Source organism: Eurosta solidaginis, chromosome 2 (assembly GCF_040869045.1).
Source record: "Eurosta solidaginis isolate ZX-2024a chromosome 2, ASM4086904v1, whole genome shotgun sequence".
NCBI classification, from domain to species: Eukaryota; Metazoa; Arthropoda; class Insecta; order Diptera; family Tephritidae; genus Eurosta; species Eurosta solidaginis.
Genome location: NC_090320.1, coordinates 250,970,904 through 250,998,724, shown reverse-complemented (window position 1 = coordinate 250,998,724; position 27,821 = coordinate 250,970,904). Strand labels below are relative to the sequence as shown.

Genomic DNA, 27,821 nt, shown 5'->3' with positions numbered 1-27,821 from the left:
ACTAATCGAGATAAGTATAGACTTCTATATATCAAAATGATCTGGGCGAAAAAAGAAATTCAGTTAGCCATGTCCGTCCGTCCGCCCGTCCGTCTGTCCGTAAACACGATAACTTTAGTAAATGTTGAGGTATCTTAATGAAATTTGGTATGTAAGTTCCTAGGCACTCATCTCAGATCGCTATATAAAATGAACGAAATCGGACTATAACCACGCCCACTTTTTCGATATCGAAAATTTTGAAAAACCGAAAAAGTGCTATAATTCATTACCAAACACAGATAAAGCGATAAAACTAAATGGTAGGTGGGTTGACCTTATGAGGCAGAATAGAAAATTAGTAAAATTTTGGACAATGGGCGTGGCACCGCCCACTTTTAAAAGAAGGTAATTTAAAAGTTTTGCAAGCTGTAATTTGGCAGTCGTTGAAGATATCATGATGCAATTTGGCAGTAACGTTACTCCTATTACTATATGTGCGCTAAATAAAAATTAGCAAAATCGGATGACGAACACGCATAGGCATAGCTTCTATGACGATAACTGTTTTCTGTGAAAATTGGCGAAATCGGTTGAAGCCACGCTCAGTTTTTATACACAGTCCACCGTCTGTCCTTCCGCTCGGCCGTTAACACGATAACTTGAGCAAAAATCGATATATCTTTACTAGACTTAGTTCACGTACTTATCTGTGCTCACTTTATCTTGGTATTAAAAATGGGCGAGACCCGACTATGACCACGGCCACTTTTTCGATATCGAAAATTTCGAAAAATGAAAAAATGCCATAATTCCATACCAAATACGACAAAAGGGATGAAACATGGTGCTTGGATTGGTTTTTGACGCAAAATAAAACTTTGGAAAAAACTTTATAAAATGGGTGTGACACCTACCATATTAAGTAGAAGAAAATGAAAAAGTTCTGCAGGGCAAAATCAAAAGCCCTTGGCATCATGGCAGGAATACTGTTCGTGGTAGTACATATATAAATAAATTAGCGGTACCCGACAGATGATGTTCTGGGTCACCCTGGTCCACATTTTGGTCGATGTCTAGAAAACGCTGCACATATACAACTGACGGACACTCCCTTTTATAACCCTCATTAATACTGTGACGAATATTAGCAACACTAAAGGATACTATCATCTCTAAAAAATAAAAAAAAAAAAAAAAAGCCGATACTAAGCAGTCACGTGTATGTACATAAACAAATCAATCATTATGTTTACACATATGTACATACAAGCAGTATACACATGCATATATCTGAGATACTCACAAAAGTATGCAATCATCAGCAGAGTAATAACAACGCACATGGTTATGCAATAGACTATAAACTACAAATTCATATGCATATACATATGTATCTGGTAACTAAGTAATAAATTCTAGAAGAAGAAACGCCTAGAAGTATGCGAACGAGACAGCAGATAGTATAAAAGGAGCGAAAGCTGAGTAAGCATCAATCAGTTTGATTTAAGCACGCTATCAGTTGCGAAGTACTTTCAAAGTAATATAAGACCATTTTGTAATACAGAATATTGGAGCGTTTTATTCAACAGTTTAGCGACACGAACGTTAGTAGAAGGTGTAAAATAAGCGGAGTTTCACTAAGTTCGTTACAATACCTTTAATTTGATACCCATATCGTACAAACACATTATAGTCACCCCTGGTCCATCTTTATGGCGATATCTCGAAAAGGCGTCCATCTACAGAGCTAAAGCCCACTCCCGTTTAAAATACTCATCACCATCTTTCATTTGATATCTATATCGTACAAAAACATTTTAGAGTCACCACCCCTGGTCCAACTTTATGGCGATATCTCGAAAACGCGTCCACCTACAGAACTATGGCCCACTCCCTTTTAAAATACTCTTTAATACCTTCCATTTGATATCCATGTCATACAAACACATTCCAGGGCTGCCCTAGGTTCATTTTCCTAAATGGTGATTTTCCCTTATTTTGTCTCCAAGCTCTCAGCAGAGTAGATATGTAATGTTCGGTTACACCCGAACTTAGCCTTTCTTACTTGTTATAATTTAAATTTTAATTTTAGTTTTTTTCAACACTTTTTGGGGATGAAATTCACAATTTTTTTGGTTTTTATAGAGTACAGCACCACAAAGTGTTGTGTTGTTAACAATATATATCTTTAATTCACTTTTTTAAACGTTTTTTCTCTAACCTTTTCTAATATACTGTAGTGAATTTCAGGAAATTATTGATTACTCTGCACCTTTTGTTACCTTACGAATCGCTGAACTGTCGAATAAGTAACTCAAATATTCAGTATAGCAAAATGTATTCATTTACCACACTACTATGCTGTAAGTTTTAATTGATTGATGGAACAGCTGATTTCTGTTGATATTTGATAAGAACTTTATATTGGTAGCGCAAGATGTGCACGGGTCCGGCTCGTATATATTATTTCTAATTCCTGTTTTTATGTACGGTTCCTTTTGCGCTCTTATTTTGAATCCAAATCTATACATAAAGTTTGGCTGTAGAGATAGATATTCGGGCTATTAGCGAGCTTTTGGGCAATTTTGGTGGAAGTGCTTTTGTTTAGCTATATTTATTAAAATAATTTGTTAAAAATAAACGATTGTGAGCACACAAAGAAATCTATTTGTACTATGGCACTATTTTGAATATTTACACTGCATTACCGACAGTTGCTACCATACGCCCGATGGCAGCGCATGCTGAAAGCTTTAACTGATTGATAGAAGAGCTGATTTCTGTTGATATTTGATAAGAGACTTTTATATTGGTTGCGCAAGATGCGCACGGGTCTGGCTCGTTTTATATATTTTTGTCGCACAAAGATTCAGTTTCCCGTGGAAACTTGAATGTGTTAAATTTTCGTACAATTTATTTTTATATGTATGTATATATTTTTTTTGCAAGAATTTATTTTCAAGAACAGTATGACAAACAGGTCACCAATGTTAAAGATGTAACAAATTCCAGACATGTCAAACGATTTTCAAAATAAAGATCAAAGTATGCTCTCCAACTTGTTTTTTGTGTTTGAAATAAAGACTGTAATCCTCTTGCACCACCCACCTTTTTGAATAACTTGTGGCCAAATGATCTGAGTATTTAAATAATTTTTTTGTGTGCCAACGCAACGGCGCACTTATCAATCTTCAGCATAGCATAGGTACGCAAACTTTTCAAAGTAATTCGCACAGTGAAGTAAAACATGTAAAAAGACGAGTAAAAATTGTTAAGCAACAAAAAATGTATTTTATTTTAAAAGCAGTATTCTTATTTAATTTTGCCACTTGGACATTGAATGTTTTACGATTTTGAACTTTTGCTACAGAAATACCGAAAAAAATTTAAAACTGCAGAAAATAAAAAACCAATTTGCAACCAATAAGTAAATTATGAAAGGTTATGTTAGAAGGCAGTGTCCAGTCAGAAGACCCGTTATGAGTATTTTTTTGCAGTGTTTCTACTGCTTTGGTTACGGCTACTACTTCCGCCTGAAAAACGCTACAGTGATCTGGCAGCTTGTAGGATCCGTTTCTTTCCGAATCAGCACAGTATACCGCAGACCCTATTACTTTCACTACTTTGGAAACATCCGTGACACGTGTGAGATACACGCACCTCGTGAGCACCCTTGCGCCAACCATCTACCACTATTGTGTCTCTAAGAGCCCCTTCGAAGCACATATGCGGAATCATGTAGTCTGTTCGTCCTGTAATTGATGACGCTATACTACTATGGCCGTATGATCTGCGCTCAAAGCGGCCCGAGTTGTTGTTGATGTTGTAGCGATAAGGACTCTCCCCGAAGGCCTTGGGGAGTGTTATCGAGTTGATGGTCCTTCGCCGGATGCAGATCCGGTACGTTCCGGTACCAAACCCGACCATCTCGGGAACGATTTGTTATGACCACATGCGACCTTCTAGGCACAACAACAACAACAACCTTCTAGGCCATACCGCCTTTTAGTCGCCTCTTACGACAGGCATACCTACCGTGGGCATATTCTAACCCCCTAACCCGCTGGGGGGAAGCGGCCCCGAGTCGCTGAGCCTTGTTGCAGTTGTTAACGCTATGTAATTTGTCACCAGGTCTACAGGCGGAGCGTGCAGAATGGCATACAGTGCAGCCGTCGGGATTGTTTGATGCTAAGAATTGATATCCTACATACCCTCTATAATTTTTTGAGGTAGGTTCTTTTTCGTGACTGTCTACCAAACAAGCACTCCATAGTATAGGATAGACCTTATAATCGCTGTAAAAACCCATTGAGAGAGGGCGATTAACCCCAAGTACAATCCAGCATTCTTTTACGTGCATAAATTGCCGTCGAGGCCTTCTTCACTCTTTCCTTCACGTTGAGCTTCCACGACAACTTACTGTCTAGAATGATTACTAGATATTTTGTGCAAGGTTTCTTCTTCAGGGTCACCCCATCTGGCTTAGGCCTGGTCCAATTTGGGACCTTGTGCCTCTTATTAAACAAGGCCATATCCGTCTTACTTGCATTGGTTTATTCAATCATGAAGAATGTCTCACCCGTGACAAGTACTTAGAAAAAATTGTTAGTAATGAGTAGGCATAAATTATTAAATAGAGATAAAAGCACTCCCCGAAGGTTTTGGGGTGTGTTATCGATGTTTATGGTCCCTAGGCGGATATAGACCCAGTACGTTCCGGTAACAAGCTTGAATCCCATGTTACGTGCTTCAACTTGTCTATTAGACTCTGAAATCTCCAGCTGGGTTTATCAGAATGCTTCAAAAAAGATAAAATATTTCATACAATTTTCCCACCCGTGATCATAAAACATCCACATGGAATATGAGTGAAACCTTAAAGGATAAAATGAAGCAATACGAAAAACCATTGCCTGGACTCGAAACGAAAGCCAAAATATGCTCACTTTTAACGTAAATCGAAACACTGCAAAAATGGTTTTCGAAATAAAACAAAACTAAATATATATCAGATTAGACTGGGTCGAAAAAAAATTGCAACAGTTTGCTCCTAAATTTCAAAAATTCTATGTTGAGAGGGTCTTGAAAAAATGTTTTTAAATTTTTGTATCCTTGCAAATACAGCTGAACTTGGTTATTTGATGCCTGATTTCTTAATTTCATATTGTGACGAATATTACCATCTCTAAGCTGATACTAAGCAGCCGTATGTACGTAAATAAATCAATCATCATGTACACGCATACATACAAGGCAGCGGAGAAATACTCACAAACACATGTAATCATCAGCCGAAGTAGTACTCACATATACACCCGCATATAGCTACAAACTACAAATATACATTTATATGACTGGTAACTATGAGGACAAAACGAAGTACCTGCTGTCATCCAGCAAAGAGTCAGCGCATACGCGCCTTGGCAACCACGCTACTGTTGGCAGCCATAATTTCGAAATAGTAAAAGACTTCGTTTATTTGGGAACCAGCATCAACACTAGCAACAACATCAGCACTGAAATACAGCGAAGAATCAATCTTGCCAACAAATGCTACTTTGGACTAGGTAGGCAATTGATAAGTAAAGTCCTCTCTCGGCGAACGAAAATCATACTCTACAAGTCACTTATCGTACCCGTCTGCTATATGGGGCAGAAGCATGTACCATGGCAACAGCAGATGAAGCGGCTTTGGGAGTGTTCGAGAGAAAAGTTCTTCGAAAGATTTATGGACCTCTACGCGTTGGCGATGGCGACTACCGAAGAAGATTTAATGATGAGCTGTACGAGCTATACGCAGACATCAACATAGTCCAGCGAATTAAAACGCAGCGGCTGCGCTGGCTAGGCCATGTTATGCGAATGAATGATGATGCTCCGGCCAAGAAAGTGTTTCTATCGGAACCCGCCTATGGAAGCAGAGGTAGAGGGCGGCCCCCACTCTGTTGGAAGGACCAGGTGGAAAACGATTTAAACTCCCTTGGTGTGACCAATTGGCGCCGGTTGGCGGAGCGAAGGAGCGACTGGCACGTCTTGTTGGAGGGCCATAACCGTTTAGACGGTTAAGCGTCAATTAAGTAAGTAAGTAAGATGTGTGAAAATTTTCAAAAACTCTCACTAGAATTGGATTCTTTGAGGCAAGAAGTCAGTCAAAATTCGGGATCTAGGACATATAATAGGAATGATTATTATAGAAGTCATTTTAGGCATCGTTCAAAATCTCAGTGTAATACAAATTGGTTATGTAGACTTCATTATAAATTTGGAGAAAAAGCTCAGAAAGGGGAGTAGCCTTGTGCTTTTTCTAAAAATAGTAAGTCGTCAAACTGAAATCATTCGTTGTTGCGGCGACAAACAACGGAAATTTAGACATTTCTACATGTCGCTTATTTATTTTTGATAAAGCAAACAAATTGAATTTTTTAATTGATAGTGGGGCGGAAATATCGGTGCTTCCAGTGATAAAATTTCCTTTCACAAAACGTTCATCAGATTTAATTCCTACTGCAGGCTGCAGCTAATGGTTCAACGATTTCAACGTATGGTAGAAAACTTTTAAACGTCAATTTGGTTTTACGTCGTGAGTTTCCGTTAACATTTTTGATAGCTGATATAGCGAAAGAAATTAGTGAGTTAGGGGGCTTAGAATATACCCGCGGTAGGTAAGCCTGTCGTAAGAAGCGACTAAAGTACTAAATTGATTCAAGAGGTTGTGTAGCGCAAGCCTTTCAAGGGGTTGCCAGCGCAATATATAGCTTCTCTAACCCAATTGGCAACCTCACCTACCCGTGGCGAATCCTGTTTCATTAACAGCCGAGGCTCTGTCAACGCCGAACCCCTGATGGATCTAGGGGGTGGGAGGGCGGTATGGTCTAGAAGGTTTAATGTGGTCATACCAAATCGTTCCCGAGATGGTCGGGTTAATACCTTTATGGTTCTTGTTAACGGAACGTACCGGATCTGCATCCGGCAAAGGACAATCAACATCGATAACACTCCCCAAGGCCTTCGGGGAGTGTCCTTATCCCTACAACAACAACAACAACAACAACAACAACAACAACAACAACACCTGCAATAACAACAACAACAACAGTGGTGCTGATTTTCTATCCAAATATGGTCTTTTAGTTCACATCAGTTGTAAACTTTTGATTGACCCAGTAACAAATCTTTCAGTTAATACAATTTCATGCGCTTGTAATGTTTCGCTTCCGAAAGTGTTTGTTGTTGATAACAAATATACTAAGCTGTTAAAAGAGTTTCCTTCACTGTTTGCTGAACCAGATTATTCGCACCCAGTTAAACATTCAACAGTTCATAGGCTAGTTACTGACGGAAATCTTCCATACTCTAAACCAAGGCGTTTAGATGCTAATAAATTCAAAGTAGCCAAAACTGCAGAAATTGGTATGAAGAGTTACCTATTGTTCTGTTAGGATTGCGATCGAGAAGATATTTCGCTGAATTAGTTGTTTCAACTACTGAACCTTTTTCTTCAAATGAAATTTTGAAAAGATTACGCGAAGGTTTAAGAAATCTTAGTTCAGATGTGAAACATCATCAAAACTTAGACACTGGTATATATGTTCCGAAAGATTTACAAAATTGTAAATTTGTGTTTGTACGAATTATTAATAAAAGGCCCCTTCAACAACCGTATAAAGGACCTTACAGGATTGTTGAAAAAGATAAGAAATATTTTAAAATCGAAATAAATGATGAGGAAAAGACCTATTCATGTTGACAGATGGAAGCCAGCAACAATTGAAAGGGCTTCAACTTTTAACACTATCAATTACACTGACGTACCTACATTTAACAATTAAGGAAGACTAAGTTCGGGTGGGATTCAAGGGGTTGTGTAGCGCAATATATAGCTTCTCCAACCCAATTGTCAACCTCACCTTCGAGCGGCGAATCCCGTTTCACTAACAGACGAGGCTCTGGCGACCCCAAGCTCCTCATGGAACTTGGGGGTGGGGAGGGAGGGATGGCCTGAAGGTTCAATGTGGCCATATAAATCGTTCCCGAGATGGTCGGGCCAGCACCTTAATGGTGCTGTGTTACCGGAGCGTATCGCATCTGTATCCGACAAAGGACCATCACATCGATAACACTCCCCAAAGCAACAACAAAAACTAAGTTGGGGTGTAACCGAACATTACATACTCAGCTGAGCGCTTTAGAGACAAAATAAGGGAAAATCACCATGTACGAAAATGAACCTAGGATAACCCTGGAATGTGTTTGTATGACATGGGTATCAAATGGTAGGTATTAAAGAGTATTTTAAAGGGAGTGAGCCATAGTTCTATAGGCGGACGCCTTTTCGAGATATCGCCATAAAGATGGACCAGGGGTGACTCTAGAATGTGTTTGTACGATATGGGAGTATATATATATTGTATTGTATATGTGCAGGCGTTTTCGAGATATCGACCAAAATATGGACCAGAGTGACCCAGAACATCATCTGTCGGGCACCGCTTATTTATTGAATTATGTAATACCACGAACAGTATTCCTGCCATGATTCCAAGGGCTTTTGATTTCGCCCTGCAGAACTTTTTCATTTTCTTCTACTTAATATGGTGGGTGTCACACCCATTTTACAAAGTTTTTTCCAAAGTTATATTTTGCGTCAAAAAACCAATCCAATCACAATGTTTCATCCTTTTTTCGTATTTGGTATAGAATTATGACATTTTTTTTAATTTATCGAAATTTTCGATATCGAAAAAGTGGGCGTGGTCATAGTCGGATTTCGCCCATTTTTAATACCAAGATAAAGTGAGTTCAGATAATTACGTGAACTGAGTTTAGTAAAGATATATCGATTTTTGTTCAAGTTATCGTGTTAACGGTCGAGCGGAAGGACAGACGGTCGACTGTGTATAAAAACTGGGCGTGGTTTCAAACGATTTCCCTCATTTTCACAGAAACAGTTATCGTCAAAGGATCTATGCCCCTACCAAATTGAGCAAGCATTGGTAAATTTTTGTTCGAGTTATGGCACTAAATGTATTCTAGACAAACTAAATGAAAAAGGGCGGAGCCACGCCCATTTTGAAATTTTCTTTTATTCTTGTATTTTGTTGCACCATATCATTACTGGAGATGAATGTTGACATAATTTACTTATATACTGTAAAGATATTAACTTTTTTGTTAAAATTTGACTTTTAAAATTTTTTTTTAAAAAGTGGGTGTGTTCGTCATCCGATTTTGCTAATTTTTATTTAGCACACATATAGTAATAGGAGTAACGATCCTGTCAAATTTCATTATGATATCTTCAACGACTGCCAAATTACAGCTTGCAAAACTTTTCAATTACCTTCTTTTAAAAGTAGGCGGTGCCACGCCCATTGTCCAAAATTTTACTAATTTTCTATTGTGCGTCATAAGGTCAACCCACCTACCAAGTTTCATCGCTTTAGCCGTCTTTAGTAATGAATTATCGCACTTTTTCGGTTTTTCGAAATTTTCGATATCGAGAAAGTGGGCGTGGTTATAGTCCGATTTCGTTCATTTCAAATAGCGATCTGAGATGAGTGCCCAGGAACTTACATACCAAATATCATTAAGACACCTCAAAATTTACTCAAGTTATCGTGTTTACGGACAGACGGGCGGACGGACATGGCTAAATGAAGTTCTTTTTTCACCCAGATCATTTTGATATATAGAAGTCTATATCTATCTCGATTAGTTTATGCTGTTACGTTATGTTATGTTACCGTTATGCGAACAAAATTAATATACTCTGTGAGCTCTGCTTAGCTGAGTATAAAAAGAAAAAGGTTAGATTTAATTTATTGAGCAATTAATTTTTGGAAGGGGGAGTAATGGAGGGTACTTTTATTGTTTTACTCTGATTTTTAACTTTATTACAACTTAACTCCTGTACCACTTTTAATGGTTTTAATATTTATCAAGTTGTCTAAGTATTTATTTTCAATTTTTATATTTCAAAAATTTTCATTTTGAAAGTTATTAACAAGATTGTTTTTAGAAAGTGGGTGAAATAAAATTATTATCACATAAACATTTTATAGCTTTCTGTACGTTATTGCACGCTACACCATGGGATTTGACCCCAATGAAGTCAGGAATGCTTTAGTCAGAAAGGAAACCAACGTGGTAACTTTAGCTGAAGACATTGCATTTATGGTTGTTTTGTGCCTAACCCGAGGCCCATCTGTTATAGACAAAAAGAGATTGAAATCGAAACCAGAAATGATCGCAAGATTGGATGGATTGATCGGAAAATATGATATTAAGAGGACAGCGGTGTTGAGTGATAATAAAAGCATCACGCTGCCCAGAGTTGTCAACAGCTTTCCAGATTTCGCTTTCCAATACATGAATAAGGCAACGAATCCGTCAAGACCTGTGTTACCGCAAGACATGTGTATCAATGGGTATACTGACTTTCCCAAGGAAATGTGTGGAGGGTATTTTTATAGCCTCATATCACAGGATCATCCCCAAAAGGAAGGCATGATCAAAGCAATGTTAGCATATTCAGTAGTGGAGGCAACAACTCTGAAATTCAAAATACCACAGGGAAGATCTGTGCTGGACCATGTTCTGAGTTATGCAATCGTCGCATACCGTAGCGACCTAATACCAATAGCACAAAGAAAGACATTGCTAAGAAGTATAACTATCACCGATGCCACTATAGCGGCATGGATCTCAAAATTCAATGAAACTTATGCGGACAAGTCAGATATCCATGAAGATTTTTAATATTTGTGCCATACTTTTTGTTCATGTTATTTAGGCTAAGATCGTTAATTGTAAGAATTTTGAATTACTTTTCTTTACTGACTGATGGTTACTCCACACAAAGAATGATCCATTTGTAATAAATGGATAAATTACAAGTATTTTGATGAATATACTTATTATTTGGCTTAAAAGTAGTTCGGTCTTTGTGTACATAAAAAAAATAAAAAAAAAACTACTTTCATCACATCCTACCACTTCTCATGATATGACATCAGCTCACCAGTCGGTCCTCTGCCAACCGGCGCCAATTGGTCACACTAAGGGAGTTTAAATCGTTTTCCACCTGATCCTTCCAACGGAGTGGGGGCCGCCCTCTACCTCTGCTTCCATAGGCGGATTCCGATAGAAATCATCTTTCATTCGCATAACATGGCCTGGCCAGCGCAGCCGCTTCGTTTTAATTCGCTGGACTATGTTGTTGTCTTGAGGTCCATAAGTCCATAAATCTTTCGAAAAACTTCTCTCGAACACTACCAGAGCCGCTTCATCTGCTGTTGTCATGGTCCATGCTTCTACACCATATAGCAGGACGGGTACGATAAGTGACTTGTAGAGTATGATTTTCGTTTTCCGAGAGAGGACTTTACTTTTCAATTGCCTACCTAGTCCAAAGTAGCATTTATTGGCAAGATTGATTCTTCGCTGGATTTCAGTGCTGATGTTGTTGCTAGTGTTGAAGCTGGTTCCCAAATAAGGACTTTTATTAATTCGAAAGTATGGTTGCCGAAAGTAGCGTGGTTGCCAAGGCGCATATGCGCTGACTCTTTGCTCGATGAAATCAGATAATTCGTTTTGTCCTCATTCACTAACAAACCCATATTTACCGCTTCTTTTTCCAGTTTGGAGTAAGCAGAACTAACGGTGCGGGTGTTTAGGCCGATGATATCAATGTCATCAGCATACACGAGTGGCGAATACTGTTTCTTTAACAGCCTCTGGAGTCATCTCCGCAAGCATTATGAGGAAATACGGCACCTGACAACTCAGCCGTATGAAGCAAAAAAACACAAGCAGGTCCTCAGTGAACTCCACAAACAGGCATCGGACCTTTATGCCAAGAATTGCCCGGTGAATGCAGTACTCAAAGAACAGTACCCAAAACTTGCGGAAGAGGAACGCACACTCCCCAGGGAAACGCGAGTCACTCTAGCTCAACTTCGATCTGGATACTGTTAGAGGTTAAACTCTTAGCTATCCAGAATCAACCCGGACATACAAAATGTATGCCCCGCTTGCAATGTGTCAACACATGACACCAACCATCTCTTTAATTGTAATGTGGAACCAACGCCTCTAATACCCCTCACATTATGGTCGACCCCTGTTGAAACAGCAAGTTTCCTTGGACTCCCGTTAGAGGATATTGATGATAGTCGGGCAGTGTTCTTATCGCAACACGAACAGTTCTGTGCCAGATTCGAATCTCATCCACTATTAGGGCCGGTCTCTTTGGCCTAGAAGGTTTAATGTGGTCAAATTAATCGTTCCCGAAATGGTCGGGCAAGTACCTTAATGGTGCTTGTTACCGGAACGTACCGGATCTGTATACGGCAAAAGATCATCAACATCGACACCCCCGAAAAACCTCGGGGATTGTGATGTATATTGGAACGATTTTCCGTCATCCCTTGTCAAATTTGGTTTTGAGACAAACCGGTTACGGCGTTGTGCCATCATCAGTGTCGATTGTCTTTATCGTTATTATAACAACAACAGGTTCATGACTTGTTAAAATCTTGTAACAGAGAAATTCAGTAAGAACGTGGAACTGATAAGGCACTTGTTATATTAAATTAATTTATTACATTATAAATTAAATGTACATGGCTTTTCTTTTTTCAGGCCCAACAAAGTGGCACTACAATCGGAGATCGCATGCGCAATGCTGATCCGGCTTGGGATGCTATTGAAGCACGCGCAAAATATTTGGAGTGCACATTTAAACAAACATTCGAGCAATATGCATCTAAGGACTCGGCAGCTCAAGAGAGTATGATCTCAAATTTATTCTCTCTGAAAAAAAAAAAATTAACAAATTTTGTTACAGAAACCAAAAACCGCGATAGTTCTAATCAGCCGCACAGTCGCGTCTTATTTTGTGAAGAAATATGCGATATTGCGGCATCACAGCTACCAGATTTATGGCGTTTGGGACAGTTATATTTTACTGGAGAACTGCGTGGAGCGCACGATCCAAAACCAGGCGATTTTAAGGTACTAACAACTTTAAGTATTGATTTAATGTTTGTAACATTTGATGTTTTGAATAGCGCATGGTCTTAAATGCGATTGAGAAATTTTGCGCTTACCTGCGTGTCGCTATATTAATCGCCTCAGATTTGCGCGCTTTACGTCAAACTACCGGTTTAGCCTGGCCTATTGGCTCATCGTCGGCAACACATCAGTTCTTACCATGGATTTCACAATGTTTACGTTATACGCGCATAACTTATGCTACGCTAATACGCTTAGATTTACCATCTGAGGCATTGGATATTATACAGAAATTAATCGATGAAATACGTATTTTCTGTTTTTCAATAACATTTAAACGCGCCAGCGATCGCTGCAAGAAATTGGGTGATGAGGAGACATGGGATATGGATGTTGAAGATTTTCCTGGCGCGACAATGTTGCCGAATTGTTTAGAGAAACTGCTGATAGAAACATTGGATGAAGCGCAAAATGCCTGCATGAATCCAGAGATAAGGTATGCGGATCTTTTAAATTAGTGGACGGTAGTCAGTTCTTGTAGTTGAAGAAAATCCTCAAACTATGCATAGAGCAACAAGTAAGGAAGGCTAAGTTCGGGTGTAACCGAACATTACATATCAGAGCTGTAAAAAGATTGAATCAATTGAGTGTGCATTCTCTCAGCATTCTTTTAAAAAATTGTGATTTATTGGTTGCATATTATAAATCTCCATTCCTGAATGGCTCAAAATCTACAGTGTGTGTGTTATTGAATGGTAAAATATAATTCAATATAGAGTGAGAATGTTGGAACCATTCCCAATCTTTAACGAATGTAAACTTGAAATGAATGCACACTTTTTCTCCATTCAGTACTAAATACTTTTTCCCTAGGGTTCTTTTTTTGTATACTTTCATTGCCATCAGATATGTTAAATCAATTTGGGAGTTGGGTGCAAAAAAGGCGTAAAATTTATCAATAGAAATAATAGCCCCTTCTAATTATTCAAGTAGTTTAATATTTAAGAATTCATGAGCTTAACACCGGCTTATAATAATTGAATATTCAATCATTATTTTTGAAAAGAAAGTAAAATTTACTGGCATAGTGCGATTTTAACATTTCGAAAACCGCCACATAATCATCATCAGTCAATTTCGAATGTTATCAAAGGCTTCACTTCGAACCGCGAATCACACGGTGAAACTGCAGTTGCCTTAAAGCTGTAGTCATTGGTGCCGTTTGTCGTATCGCTGTAGTCGTATCCCTAACGTAATCAGCTGTTTATCGTTACGATGGTAAACCAAAAACCAATTGGTTGGCTACGATACGGTTACGACCTTAGCGGCACCAATAATCGATTGCATTGATTCTCATAAGGTTGGTCGAATCAGCTGTTATGAGGTTACCGATACGGTTACCTATAAAGCACCAATGTCTGCAGCTTAAATCATCGAAATATGCCAGTAAATATTTCTTTCTTTTCAGTTTCTCTTTAAACTTCGCAAAGACAATCTATGGCTTTCTTGCTATATGTCAAAATGGTTCTATATGTTCTACTTATTTTGCTATTGTAGTAAAATGGATATTGTAAATGAACACATTGTGCATTGACCAAATAGAGTAAATTGTGGATATTTTTTGCCGATAATATAACGAAAACAGATACTTGAGTTTAAGTCGTTTAAATTTAAATATGTACATCAAAGTACATAGGTCTATCGGCGATTTCGTTGGAGCTTCCTAATTCCGAGAATTTCGGTAAATATATGTCTAATTCCATGGCATCGTCCTACAGCGATTCAGGCTTTTTCTATTCACCTGAGTCACCTTCCCAGTTTTCCTTCATATGTGCCACGAAAAAAAAAATGTTTCATTGGGAGAAACTCTTCAGAGGTTATTAATTTCCCTCCCCATAAAGAGATTGACTGGCTCCATCGGATTACAGTTTTTTACAGCTGATGTTTTGACAGTGTTTGACGGAATATAAATATAGGACCCGAGTGATTGAGAAGGTTCATTAGTCTCTTACTTGGGCAGATTTGTATTCAAAGTTAATTTTCTTTGCTATCAGTAAAGCTACAACTACCTATAGAGCCTACTTTAAATGACTGTAATTACAAACTATTGTGTTTAGAAGAATATTTAATTAGAAAATAGAGAAAAATAGTATATTGCTGTTGCAATTTGGAAACTCACAAGCCATTATCTATACAGCATTTGACCATAAACCGCTAGGAAGAATATATATATTTCATTTGTTTAATCAACAATTGAGGACGTTCAAATGTAGATTAGTACTTTTTCCTGCAAGCCTTTTATATGCCACATTGGCAACACTTATTTAGAACGATGACAATTTTCGGAACAGGGATGTTGAACTCTTTGTCATTTGCTTTTTTTATTATTAAATTTTAAAGAAAATTTCAATAAGAATACTTTTCCAGTTAACTTCTTTGTGTTTTATTACCATTTAAATATCGAAAAAAATTGGTCATTACGAACAATAATTAAATTTGTGTGTAGATATTTTGAAGTGGCTTTAATTCAATGCAACCATGTGATATTTGAGCGGGTTTTGTGCATGTACGACATTTTTCATAACTGATTGGTACTAGAAAAGTGTGTGCACACTCAGCAAAGGCTGTATTCATTTGAATGCTTATTCTGTGTTGAAAAATGTTTGTGTTTCATTCAATTACTTCATTCTTTCCTCGAATGAGTTCATGAGTGCATCCTTTTTTCCCACTACTGAATGAAGAATGGGTTGACTTTTAAGCCACATTCCTTAACAAGGAATGAAAGAATGAAGAAACAGCATTCTTAAGTCAATGATTTAAAATTTACCGGGATAGAAGCTATGCCCTTGCCAAACTTCACAAGGTTTGGTAAATTTTTGTTCGACTTATGGCATTAAAAGTATTCTAGACAAATTAAATGAAAAAGTGCGGAGTCATTTTGAAATTTTCTTTTATTTTTATATTTTGTTGCACCATATCATTACTGGAGTTGAATGTTGACATAATTTACGTATATACTGTAAGGATATTAAATTTTTTGTTAAAATTTTACTTAAATTTTTTTTTTTTTTAAAGTGGGTGTGTTCGTTATCCGATTTTGCAAATTTTTATTTGGCAAACATATAGTAATAGGAGTAACGTTGCTGCCAAATTTCATCATGATATCTTCAACGACTGCCAAATTACAGCTTGAAAAACTTTCAAATTACCTTCTTTTTAAAGTGGGCGGCGCCACGCCCATTGTCCAAAATTTTACTAATTTTCTATTCTGCGTCACAAGGACAACCCACCTACCAAGTTTAATTGCTTTATCCGTCTTTGATAATGAATTATCGCACTTTTTCGGTTTTTCGAAATTTTCGATATCGAAAAAGTGGGCGTGGTTATAGTTCGATTTCGTTTATTGTATCTGAGATGAGTGCCCAGCAACTTACATACCAAATTTCATTAAGATACCTCAAAATTTACTCAAGTTATCGTGTTTACGGACGGACGGGCGGACGGACGGACGGACATGGCTAAATGAATTTCTTTTTTCGCCCAGATCATTTTGATATTGTCACGGATATTAGCATCACTAAGCTATACCATCACTAAGGCCATGCTAAGCAGTATTTACGTCAATAATCAAATCAAGTATACACATATATAAGGCAGCCCAGAGAGATGTCACACACAGATGCATTTACTTTTACGCCTATGTGTGTACATACATCTGAGAGACGCTGAAAAGTAGAAAATTGTAAACAAATATAAACTATATGAGAACTATAAACACTCGAAATAGTTGGTAAGTTCTGGAAATAGAAGAGCCTAGATGTACATATGCAGCGTAAACTATAAAAGCGGTACAAGCGAGTAAAAAGTAATTCAGTTTGATTTGAGTTGTCAATCAGTTTCGATTAAGACGATATCTAGCAATAGCAGTATTATTTTGAATAGTAGAGTTTCATTTGAACTATCAATCAGTTTGGTTGTTAAGCAAGTTATTCGTTGCAAAGTATAACTGTTATTCTGAAGTACTTTAATAAAGGCCATTTTTCCATTATTCAAAATTGGAGTTATTTATTCAACAATTTAGCGATACGAACATTGGCAGAAGATTGCAAATAAGAGGATTTGCAAGTAAATTCGTTACAATTGGTGTCAGAAGTGGGATTGTGGAATAAATTCCGGAGGACAACAAGGACATGGCAAAGTTCAGTGAATTTAAGATCCAGCAACTGAAGAAGGAGTTGGAGAGCCGTGGATTGAATACAAGCGGCGTTAAACTCGAACTTCAGGCACGGCTGCGAGAGGCAATGGAAGCAGAAGGAATTTATGTGGACGAGTATGTCTTTTATCCTGATGGGCACGAGACAACAACAAAAATTGAAGAGAAAAACGAAACATCGCAGACAATTACGAGCACAGACTTGAACATGATATTGGCTGCAATAGCTGCTCAAACATCGACAGTAACATCAATGTCGCCGCAAATATCATCCCAACTAGAATCACAGGAGGTACGCATTTCAGAAATGGCGTCGCAAGTAATATCACAATTGGAAGAACAGAAAACGTATATGTCATCACAGATGGAATCCCAAGAGACACGAATAACATCGAAGATCGAAGAACAGAAGACGTATATGATATCCCAACTGGAATCGCAGGAAACTCGTATAACATCACAATTGGAAGAGCAGAAGACATATATGGCATCCCAGCTGGAATCACATGAGACACGTATTTCAGAAATGTCGACACAGATTACATCAAAGATGGAAACACAACTGAAAGAACAAGAGGCGCGTATAACATCAAAACTCGAAGCGCGTATGGACGAGAAAATAACGCAGTTTGAAGAAAAATTCGATGCAGAGGTGGATGCGTTCAGAGGTCGTATACAGGAATTGAAACTTAATCGGCCGGCTGCTTCAGCGAGTAATACGAAGGTAAAAACTCAATCTTTTGACGGTTCTGTTCCTTTCCAGGTCTTCAAGCTACAGTTTGAGAAGACCGCAGCAGTGAACAACTGGAATGCGGAAGATAAAGTTGCTGCACTGTTCGTGGCATTGAAGGGGCCAGCAGCGGAAATCCTACAGACGATTCCCGAAGGAGAGCGGAACAATTATGAAGCATTCATGGCTGCTGTAGAACGACGTTATGGAAGCGAGCATAGAAAACAGATATTCCAAATTGAGTTGCAAAACCGCCACGAAAGAGCGAATGAGACTTTGCAGGAGTTTGCCTCGGATGTTGAAAGGTTGGCACATTTGGCAAATGCGGACGCACCCGTGGAGTACACCGAGAGGGTAAAAATCCAGAGTTTTATATATGGCATATGCAAACCCAAAACCCACATTCGCAGAAACGGTATCCTATGCACTGACTCAAGAAACAGCGTCGCTATTGAGTAAACCAGCATACAAAGCTCATCGTGTGGAAGTGGAAAGACCAGATTGGATAGACACAATTTTGGAAGCACTGAAGGGATCTCAACAGAAGAATGCCGGAGTTATTAAATGTTTCAAGTGCGGCAACCCAGGTCACATTGCACGTCATTGCGATCTTGGTCCTAATAGTTCCAACAATGTGGGTGGCCGTAAACGCAAAGCTGGCGGAAATGAGCAAGAGCGTGTCGGATGTAAAGAACGAAAACTTGCCCCGGCTATTGAATGTCCTGTGATATCTGTGTCGCAGATTGGAAGGAAATCAAGCAGTCTTACCATCAGAGGGAATGTGGATGGTAAAGAGCGTGTACTGACTGTAGATACGGGGGCATCTCATTCCTTGATTCGATCTGATTTGGTCTACAGGAGAGTAAATTCATTACCTGGAGCAAGGTTGCATACGGTCACAGGCGAGTATAATCAAGTCCAAGGCGAAGTGGTATGTGAGGTATTAATTGGAAAAGTCATGGTTCTACACAAATTCGTTGTGGCGGAGATCGTTGATGAAGTCATATTGGGAGTGGACTTCTTGGTTGACCATGACGTCAGGATCGATATGCGGAGAAAAATTATGCGCTATAAGAATCAGGACATACCACTTAACTTTAGTTTGGAAAAAGGGTTCAGCAGTAATCAGATACTGGTGGAAAAGACTTGACAAAGACCACGAAAGTCAAAGGCAAAGGTTGATAGATCGAATGGGCCAAATAAATCAAAATCAAAGGTACCTGCGAGAGAAACACTGACATTGACAAAACCTAAAAGACGCAGGAAAACGAAGCAACGAATTTCCGAGAAAGAATACGAGGGTAGTTTCAAGCCGGAGCGCACTACTGTTGTGAAATGTGGGAACGATACCGATTATGCAAAGCAAATCCGTCCAGCGCAAGCTCTACGAAGTGGTTCATTGACCAAACAACAGAGTGTGAAGGAACGGCTCAGGGTAACGAGTAGTAAGATGAAACACTGGCATGACAAGAACTTTAATTCGGAAGGTTTCTTGGCAGGATATTTGGTACTGTTAAACAACCCTCACCGGCGGAAAGGTGTTCCAGCCAAATTTCGGTGCAGTTGGGAAGGCCCGTACAAAGTTGTGAAGAAGATCAGTGATACCATCTACCGCATACAAACCACTGGGAAACCACGGATTAGAAGAGAGGTACATTTGGAGATGCTAGCGGCAGTTAGATCGGGAGATTTGTCTGATCGGGACGATCAGACTTAGGTGGAGGGCAGTGTCACGGATATTAGCATCACTAAGCTATACCATCACTAAGGCCATGCTAAGCAGTATTTACGTCAATAATCAAATCAAGTATACACATATATAAGGCAGCCCAGAGAGATGTCACACACAGATGCATTTACTTTTACGCCTATGTGTGTGCGAGAGACTGTAAACTACAAACTCACATACATCTGAGAGACGCTGAAAAGTAGAAAATTGTAAACAAATAGAAACTATATGAGAACTATAAACACTCGAAATAGTTGGTAAGTTCTGAAAATAGAAGAGCCTAGATGTACATATGCAGCGTAAACTATAAAAGCGGCACAAGCGAGTAAAAAGTAATTCAGTTTGATTTGAGTTCTCAATCAGTTTCGATTAAGACGATATCTAGCAATAGCAGTATTATTTTGAATAGTAGAGTTTCATTTGAACTATCAATCAGTTTGGTTGTTAAGCAAGTTATTCGTTGCAAAGTATAAGTGTTATTGTGAAGTACTTTAATAAAGGCCATTTTTCCATTATTCAAAATTGGAGTTATTTATTCAACAATTTAGCGATACGAACGTTGGCAGAAGATTGCAAATAAGAGGATTTGCAAGTAAATTCGTTACAATATATAGAAGTCTATATCTATTACGATTAGTTTATGCCGTTACCGATTACCGTAATGCGAACAAAATTAATATACTCTGTGAGCTCTGCTCACCTGAGTATAACAATTAGACATAATATATATTTTGCAAAATTTTTTTCTTCTAATTTATAGAGAAGGAAATTTACTGGAACCACAATCGGATGGACAACGCGAAGTCTCACAACGTCTACAAGAATTCTTATCAACATTCTGCGGTGTTATTGATGAGCTCGCGTACCAGTCACATGACGAAGAAACACCAACACATAATGTTTCACAGCTGATAGGCTATCCGAATGCCCACCAAAGCGGTCTATCGTCTGGACGTTTTTGGAGCTCAAATGTTATAACTTGGGAACAACGTATGCTTTGCTGTCTCGCCAATTGCGCATATTGTAATAAGAGTTTCTTTCCACATGTAGGCGATATATTTGTTAAGTAAGTAACATACAAGTACTTACAGCTAAATTTACGTTAACATAAAAAATGTATTCCATTTCAGATATGGCTATCCTCTACCCACGTTAGCTATCGAAACATCACGCTATTCAGTTAATCAATTATTCACAAATCTTTTAGAAGCTTATGTTGAACATAAAGGCGATCCATTAGTGGGTACTATAGAACCATCAATGTATTTGGGTCGTTTTCAATGGGATATTGAAATGGAAATCGGCAAGCTACGCCCATATGCGCATGAATGTTGCGATAATTTAGTTGGTGTTTATTCAGAAATTTATACTATTTCACCGGCGCTACTACGCCCAATACTTGAACCGATTGTGCTTACCGTTTCCGAAGAGCTGGCACGTCTTATGAGTTGTGTACAAGAATTTAGCTACACCGGTGGTATTCAAGCCAATGTTGATATACGTTTAATAAGAGATGCCTTGAAATTTTATACAAATGAGACTGGAAAGTATGATGTGTTGCTTTTACTATTGATAAATTTAAAAAAAAAATTTTTTTTTACGATTTTCAGAAATTATTTCCTGGAAGCCTTGGAGGCTATAAAGCCCCCGCTCAATACCGAGCAATTAACAAAAAGCGATGAGATATTGGCAGACGTGAAGAATTGCATGAAACTGCAATTGATGTGTTTTGCAGTGAAGGATCCTTAAGAGCAATGTTGCAAAATAGAAATAATTCTCTATTAATTCATTTCAAAATAAGTATTAAAGCTAATCATAAAATATATTACAATAATATCTGCTATTCTTACTCTACTACATTGGTTTAAATAGCTTAAAAAAGTAGTCTTCAAGTTTAAAGGTGTCTCATGTAAGTTCTTGTTGGTTATCGTTGCCAGGATTTTTGTGGTGCAATCCATTTAACGGTTTTCTGCATGAAACTCTACTGAGAGTTGTGCTCGCTTAAGCGACCAACAGTCCAACGTTTTACCCCAAAACTTAACCTAATAGTGATATGGACCGTCTTGATTGAGGTAAGAGTTACTAAGGGCTTAGCAATTTCAGAAGTGGAATAACTACAACATAAGAATATTAAAGAAGTTCATACCTTGGGTATATAAGGGGTTAGTTACTTCCGTTGCTGGATTGATTGTGAATAACTCTGATATATATTGCTATATGTCTTAGCAGTCGCGCCATAATTTCTGACTGTATAAGAATACGAAATAAGCTAATGTAAATTTTGAAATTATCAACATCTACATCCCTCCTGTCACCTGCTGCCACGATATCAGCGCAGAACTCACTAGTCAAAATCGCATTATTCTTAGCGATTTGAATGCCTCCACGATTTGTGGAGTTCTGATCGACAGGCGGACAGCAGGGGTAAGATGCTGGCGGATGAAATAGAAGAAACGGCACGATAAACAGGGACGCGACCACACGTACTGTAGGGAGCTGTCATAGTTCACTATACATCTCCATCGTAAGCGCAGGACTTCTTAACTGCGTCAACTGGTAGCCGTGGTAACATTCAACCCACTTTCCTAAACTCTTGTATATCGTGAATCGACCCCGACATAAATAATGTATGTTCTGTTTGTAAAATGTCTCCACATGACACCAAATCAATTGCAATCTGGAGCCAACGCCGCTATCACCCCTTTCTCTCTGATCCACCCCTGTTGAAATTGCAAGTTTCCTTCGGCTACCGTTTGGGGGTACCGATGACAATTTGTGAGTGGTTTCACCAATTGGATGGGGCGAAGCACTGCTACAAAAACAGAAGGTGAAAAGAAAGAATTGGCTATATACGTTCGCTGAATAAAATATTACTGTAATTATTTGGCGGCTTGAACACACCCTTGTCGTTGTTAGCTCAAGTGTTCTAAGAGCGGTCAGGGTCTCTGAGAAAATCTTCATGATATTACAGTATTTTCTCGTAGCACCTAGTGTACCCTCACTGGTTAGGTACGAAGACGTTCCCTCTGAGAAAGTATTCTTATCGGCACCCTTATTTGGAAGATGAGTGTAAGACTTGGGATCATTTCTGGTCCCAATTAACAAAGTTGTCGCAAAACGGGGATAGCTGGCGTGACTTGATACGTAGCGCCAAAGTAATGTAGGAGTCCCTAGGAAATTGGAGCATACGATCACGTCTAAGACTAATAAATAATACAGTGATTCTGCTAACTAATTACGATTTATTTTGTAAACATATATACATTTCTTAATTTATAACCTAAAATTAAATTCATTTAAATCAAAAGCAGAAGCACCCTCATTCAGAAACTTTTCGAAATTGTCCTTAATAGCTTTTTCTACATCTATCGCATCCAACCTCTCTTGTATACGCATCTTGGCAGGTGTTTCCAGGAAATCCATAATTTGATAGCGTATCAAATTTGGTATAATATTAACAACAGCCTCGGCGATATAATCCAATGTACCAGCACCAGAACTACGCAACTGAATATTACCCAAATCGATATCTAACTCATCGAATCGTGGACGCTTACGTGTATCCAAAGGCTGACTTAGATCCACCGTCAAACGTATATATTGCACAGAAAATTTAACAACACCCGTACGCGAACTTATGCCAAAATCGATTTCCCAATGACTCTCACCTTCGATCTTTTGAGTACCCACATGAAAATGTAATTTGATTGTATTATTTTGTAAGGCAACTGACATATCACCGACCCGATAAAAACTCGACACACCATAAACCCAAGATTTTGTCATTTTAAATGCGAATATACCAGCAGTACGATTGACATCCGATAAATGAAAGGGATCATAACCCATTTCACGTACCTTCTTGCGACCTTCCGCAATGGCCATGTCGAGCGGTGTAATTGAGTTGGGTAACTTTCGATCTTCCAAGAACTTTTCGAGATTACCATTAATGCCTGCACGTATCGTTCTATCGGCCTCTGCTAACATAAATGGTTTCATAGCATCAAAAACGACGGTGGGAGCTGAGTTGATAATACTTTGGAATACATTTCCAACTAAACCTAAGTTTTTGAAATCCATAGCCATATCACTAAATGTTATATCCATTTTAATGCGATCAGTTGTTAAAGTTCCATCTCGTTGGACGGCAAGCGTTGCTTGTGCTTTGACATATACTTTTTTTAGTGCAACTGTAAATGGACCATTGGCTCGTGTAAAGAGAGCGCTTAGTGTGTATAAACCTTCAACATTCATTTCATCCAGTTTTATGCCGACATCAACCTTAAAGAAGTTTTGAGAAAGAAAACGAAATAAATAAATATACAAATGAAACAAATAATATAGGGGTGGTGGAAAGCGGATAGTGGGGGTTGGACAAATAAAAGGCAGTCAAACATCAAGAAATGTATCCCCTCCATCGACCCAATTGCTAATCGACCACTCTATCTATATCCTTGAGCCGCCGCGTGGCTAGTTAAAACTATGCCTATGTTGTACACTGGTTTGTCTTGTCTTGACTTCTTTGTTATACGAGTACATACATATAAATCTGTGGGAATATATTATAACATCTTAAGTCGAGTTAAGTCAAAATCGAGTTAAGGTCAGATTCGGGTTCCTTTCCTTACAATGCACATTTGGGTTCAATCCGTTTCCGAATTCCCCGTTTTTGGAAAAAGTTATGACGGTTAACATTTTCAACGGCTTTATTTTTTGAATATAATTCATACGAAAAAATGTCTTACGTTAACTTAAGTTCTTTTTAAATGTCTATTGGCTATTAAATATTTTGTGCACAAAAACTTATGTCAACATAAACTCAATATATATTGGTCAATTTTTATCAAGTTAAATAGAATCAAAGACCTTATGAATACTTAAGCGTTTATGTATGAAATAACTTTCCAGATTTCCTTAACTTAAATTGACATAAGTTCTTATAATAGAATAAAAATGATGAAAAAGTAAAAATGTGTCGTTTTGCAGAACATCTTAAGTCCACTTAAAATGCTCTGCTAAATTTTCGTTTGCCGATAATGGTATTTTAAGTCAACATAAGTTTGTTTTTGTGTGTGCTAATTTCTTCCCTTTTTCTACATAAGCTGTTCAGGTAATGAAATACTGTCGAGTTGTTAAGAATTTCTTTATAAAAATGGAAAGTGAAAACGCATGAAGTCTTTTAGACATTAGCAATGTGAGTATCAACATCACTATTTTCTACTGACGATTCGGTTGTTGATCCAAATTTTAATATAAGTGATTGCACGGCGCCCAGCTCGGATTCAAAAAGCGAAGTTGTAAGTATTTTACCTCTAAACCAATTTATTAGCTGCGTATAAAAAAACTAAAATTTAGAAATATTCGGAAAGTGTTGTAAATGAAGCGATACCAAATAAAACCTCGCACAAGTCACGAAAACAATTAAGAAACCTCAGGGAAAGTTATACCTCAAAAGCTGGAAAACTTATTCCTGCTCGTTTTGTGCGCTCGCTGAAATCTTGTAGAAAAAGATGCGCTGATAGAATAACATTGGCAGCAAGGCTCCTGTAACTTCATACTATTATTTTTTAGAGCGTGAGGGTAAAAGAATTTCAGTTTGTCAAAAATTCTTCAGATTTACTTTAGCTGAGACAGAACAATTTATAAAAACGATTGCAAAAGCAAAACTTGAAGGAGGCAGTGTAACTGAAAATTCGCGTGGAAAACATACGTGCTCTAGAAAACTTTCTGCGGAAAAAGAACGGGAAATTATAGATTTCATAAACAGCATCGCCTCTATAGAGATAAATACAACAATTCCATATCCATTTCAAAATTTACTCAATTGTTTCGAACACTAAATCTAAAATTTAAAAAACGAAAGGTTGATACTTGCCACAAATGTGATTTGCTTCAATGTAAAATACAACTTGCCAAATCTGAAGAACTGGAATCTCTAAAATTAGAGCAAATGGGATATCTCAATCTAGCACAACAAGCTAATGATGCTAAAAAAAATGATAAGGAAAAATCTCTAAATGATATTAAACTCAAAGTGTTTTGTTTTGCCTTCCTACACCTCTGTTGAGAACTTCACATTTTACAAAAGGCTATTGTGGACCTTTAATCTGACCGTACATGATTGTACAACAAATCAACCAATATGCTACGTGTAACATGAGGAAATAGCCAAAAGAGGTGGAAACGAAAAAGCTTCATGCATATTCACTCATTTATTGCAATTAAGTGCCAATATAGATCATGTTGTTTTCTATTGCAACTATGTTTGCGATTTTGCTGCAATTACACAACAATGTAAGCATTATAGATCATAAATTCATGATCCCTGGTCACACGTACATGGAGTGCGAAAGTGACCATGCTGCGTTAGAGAAAAAGAAAAACAAATCGTCAATAAAAATCCATCATCCCCAGGATTGGTTTCAATTTATAGAAACAGTCGGGTTAAAGAAAAATTTTTTGGTTAAAGAAATGGATCAATCAAATATATTAGATTTTGCACACGCATCGAAGTTTCTTTACATGGCGAAAAGTAGATGAAAACGGTGATAAATTCAGTTGGCAGGACACTAAGTGGTTCAGATTTACTAAGGAATATGGTAAAATATATTTTAAAACATCTTTAAGTGGAGAAGATCCTTTCAAATGCAAAAATATAACAAAGATTCCTCAGTTGTGTTAAAATAAAAGATTTAAAAATTTCTCGTTATCTCCAATAAAAATTAACACAAAAAAGAAAAAAGATCTCATAGATATGCTGCCGCTAGTGGATGAAGTTTATAGAGACTTTTACATGAACTTAACATCAGAAGATATGTTAGATTACCATCCAGATCTAACGGAATATGAGTTTAATGACGATTAATTATTTACTTACTTTGAAGCGGAAAAACTTGAATATTACTTTTTTTAATTATACAACTATGAATTTTTATTGTTTTAAATAAAAAAAAACAAGAATTGAAACTATATTTTTTTATCATAATAGCTTTTGTTAAAGAATTATTATAATATACAAACATCTTATCTCTATTTACTTACTCGTTTTAATTTTAACAAAAGATCTTATGTCCACTTGTACATTTTAAAACGCTAGTCTCTCTTTTGCAATAAAATCTTAAGTCTAATTAAGGCGTCCTTTTTCTTTTGATTTCGTTTTACAAAACACCTTAACTGTAAAACACTATAAAAATAACATTTCTAAAGGATTTTTTTTTAAAAAATAGTTGATTTTGTCTTTAAAAATAGTGAAACTTCTTCGTGGGTTAAAAATATTTTTTAAAACTCCAACCGAATAAATTTTAAACAAAATCGTTAATATCTCCAAACATGATTTTTAGACTTAAGATTTTATGATAAAACGACACAGAAATCATGTAAAGCAGCGTTCGCCTCATAGCCTTCCAAAAGCAAATTTAGGTGATCAGATTCCCTTAGATTGGCTGGTTTCACAGGTTTAAACAGCGGGCCGATTCTACCAATTTGGCACTCAACAGGAATAATAGTTAATAAAAGTTGATTTTGTCTTTAAAAATAGTGAAACTTCTTCGTGGGTTAAAAATATTTTTTAAAACTCCAACCGAATAAATTTTAAACAAAATCGTTAATATCTCCAAACATGATTTTTAGACTTAAGATATTGTGATAAAACGACACAGAAATCATCTAAAGCAGCGTTCGCCTCACAGCCTTCCCAAAGCAAATTTAGGTGATCAGATGCCCTTAGATTGGCTGGTTTCACAGGTTTAAACAGCGGGCCGATTCTACCAATTTGGCACCCAACAGGAATAATACAAGAGCGCATTCATAAGGCGATCACTTTTGAATGGATCAGCTTTCTTGCAGCGTGCAGGCCCAGCGGCCAGAGTTCCATAATTGTGGCGGCAATCATACAGGTTTTTTGATTTATTTATATTGTTAATCGGCCAGTTTTCTATGTTTGTCCTACAGGCACCCAAGAAGTACGAGTTGAAAACCGATATCTCCAGAAATCTACTACACCTTTTCCAGTTTAAGTTCAGAAAATTACAATTGAAGTTCAGAAAATTACGATTCAGTTCAGAATTTCCAATTTAAATTCAGAAATTTACAATTCAAGTTCAGAGTTTCCAATTCAAGTTCAGAAAATTACAATTCATTCAAATTGTGAAAAT

At 37.5% G+C, this 27,821-nt stretch overlaps 2 protein-coding genes and 1 pseudogene across 5 annotated transcripts in view; 2 read left to right on the top strand and 1 right to left on the bottom strand.

The window, feature by feature from the left end:
- Sec5 (secretory 5) overlaps positions 1-21,522 on the top strand; it is a 43,085-nt gene extending 21,563 nt beyond the window's left edge. Inside the window, exons 5-10 of one of the 2 annotated variants that reach the window (XM_067767594.1) lie at positions 12,625-12,772; positions 12,830-12,996; positions 13,053-13,492; positions 20,429-20,734; positions 20,799-21,215; positions 21,279-21,522. In XM_067767594.1, coding sequence (XP_067623695.1) covers positions 12,625-12,772; positions 12,830-12,996; positions 13,053-13,492; positions 20,429-20,734; positions 20,799-21,215; positions 21,279-21,417 — 1,617 coding nt within the window. In that variant the 3' untranslated portion in view covers positions 21,418-21,522. Of the gene's footprint in view, positions 1-12,624; positions 12,997-13,052; positions 13,493-20,428; positions 20,735-20,798; positions 21,216-21,278 lie in introns of both variants that reach the window. The other variant, XM_067767593.1, reaches the window with a different exon arrangement.
- Positions 1-27,821, bottom strand: part of LOC137240810 (serine-rich adhesin for platelets) — a 99,007-nt gene that overhangs the window by 6,733 nt on the left and 64,453 nt on the right. The window contains exon 4 of one of the 3 annotated variants that reach the window (XM_067767592.1): positions 22,897-23,949. The exons of 1 other annotated variant lie outside the window; for it this stretch is intronic. In XM_067767592.1, the coding sequence (XP_067623693.1) occupies positions 22,942-23,949 (1,008 nt within the window). In that variant the 3' untranslated portion in view covers positions 22,897-22,941. Of the gene's footprint in view, positions 1-22,896; positions 23,950-27,821 lie in introns of those variants that run through there. One more of the 3 variants, XM_067767589.1, reaches the window with a different exon arrangement.
- LOC137240147 (uncharacterized) lies at positions 24,151-26,322 on the top strand (annotated as a pseudogene).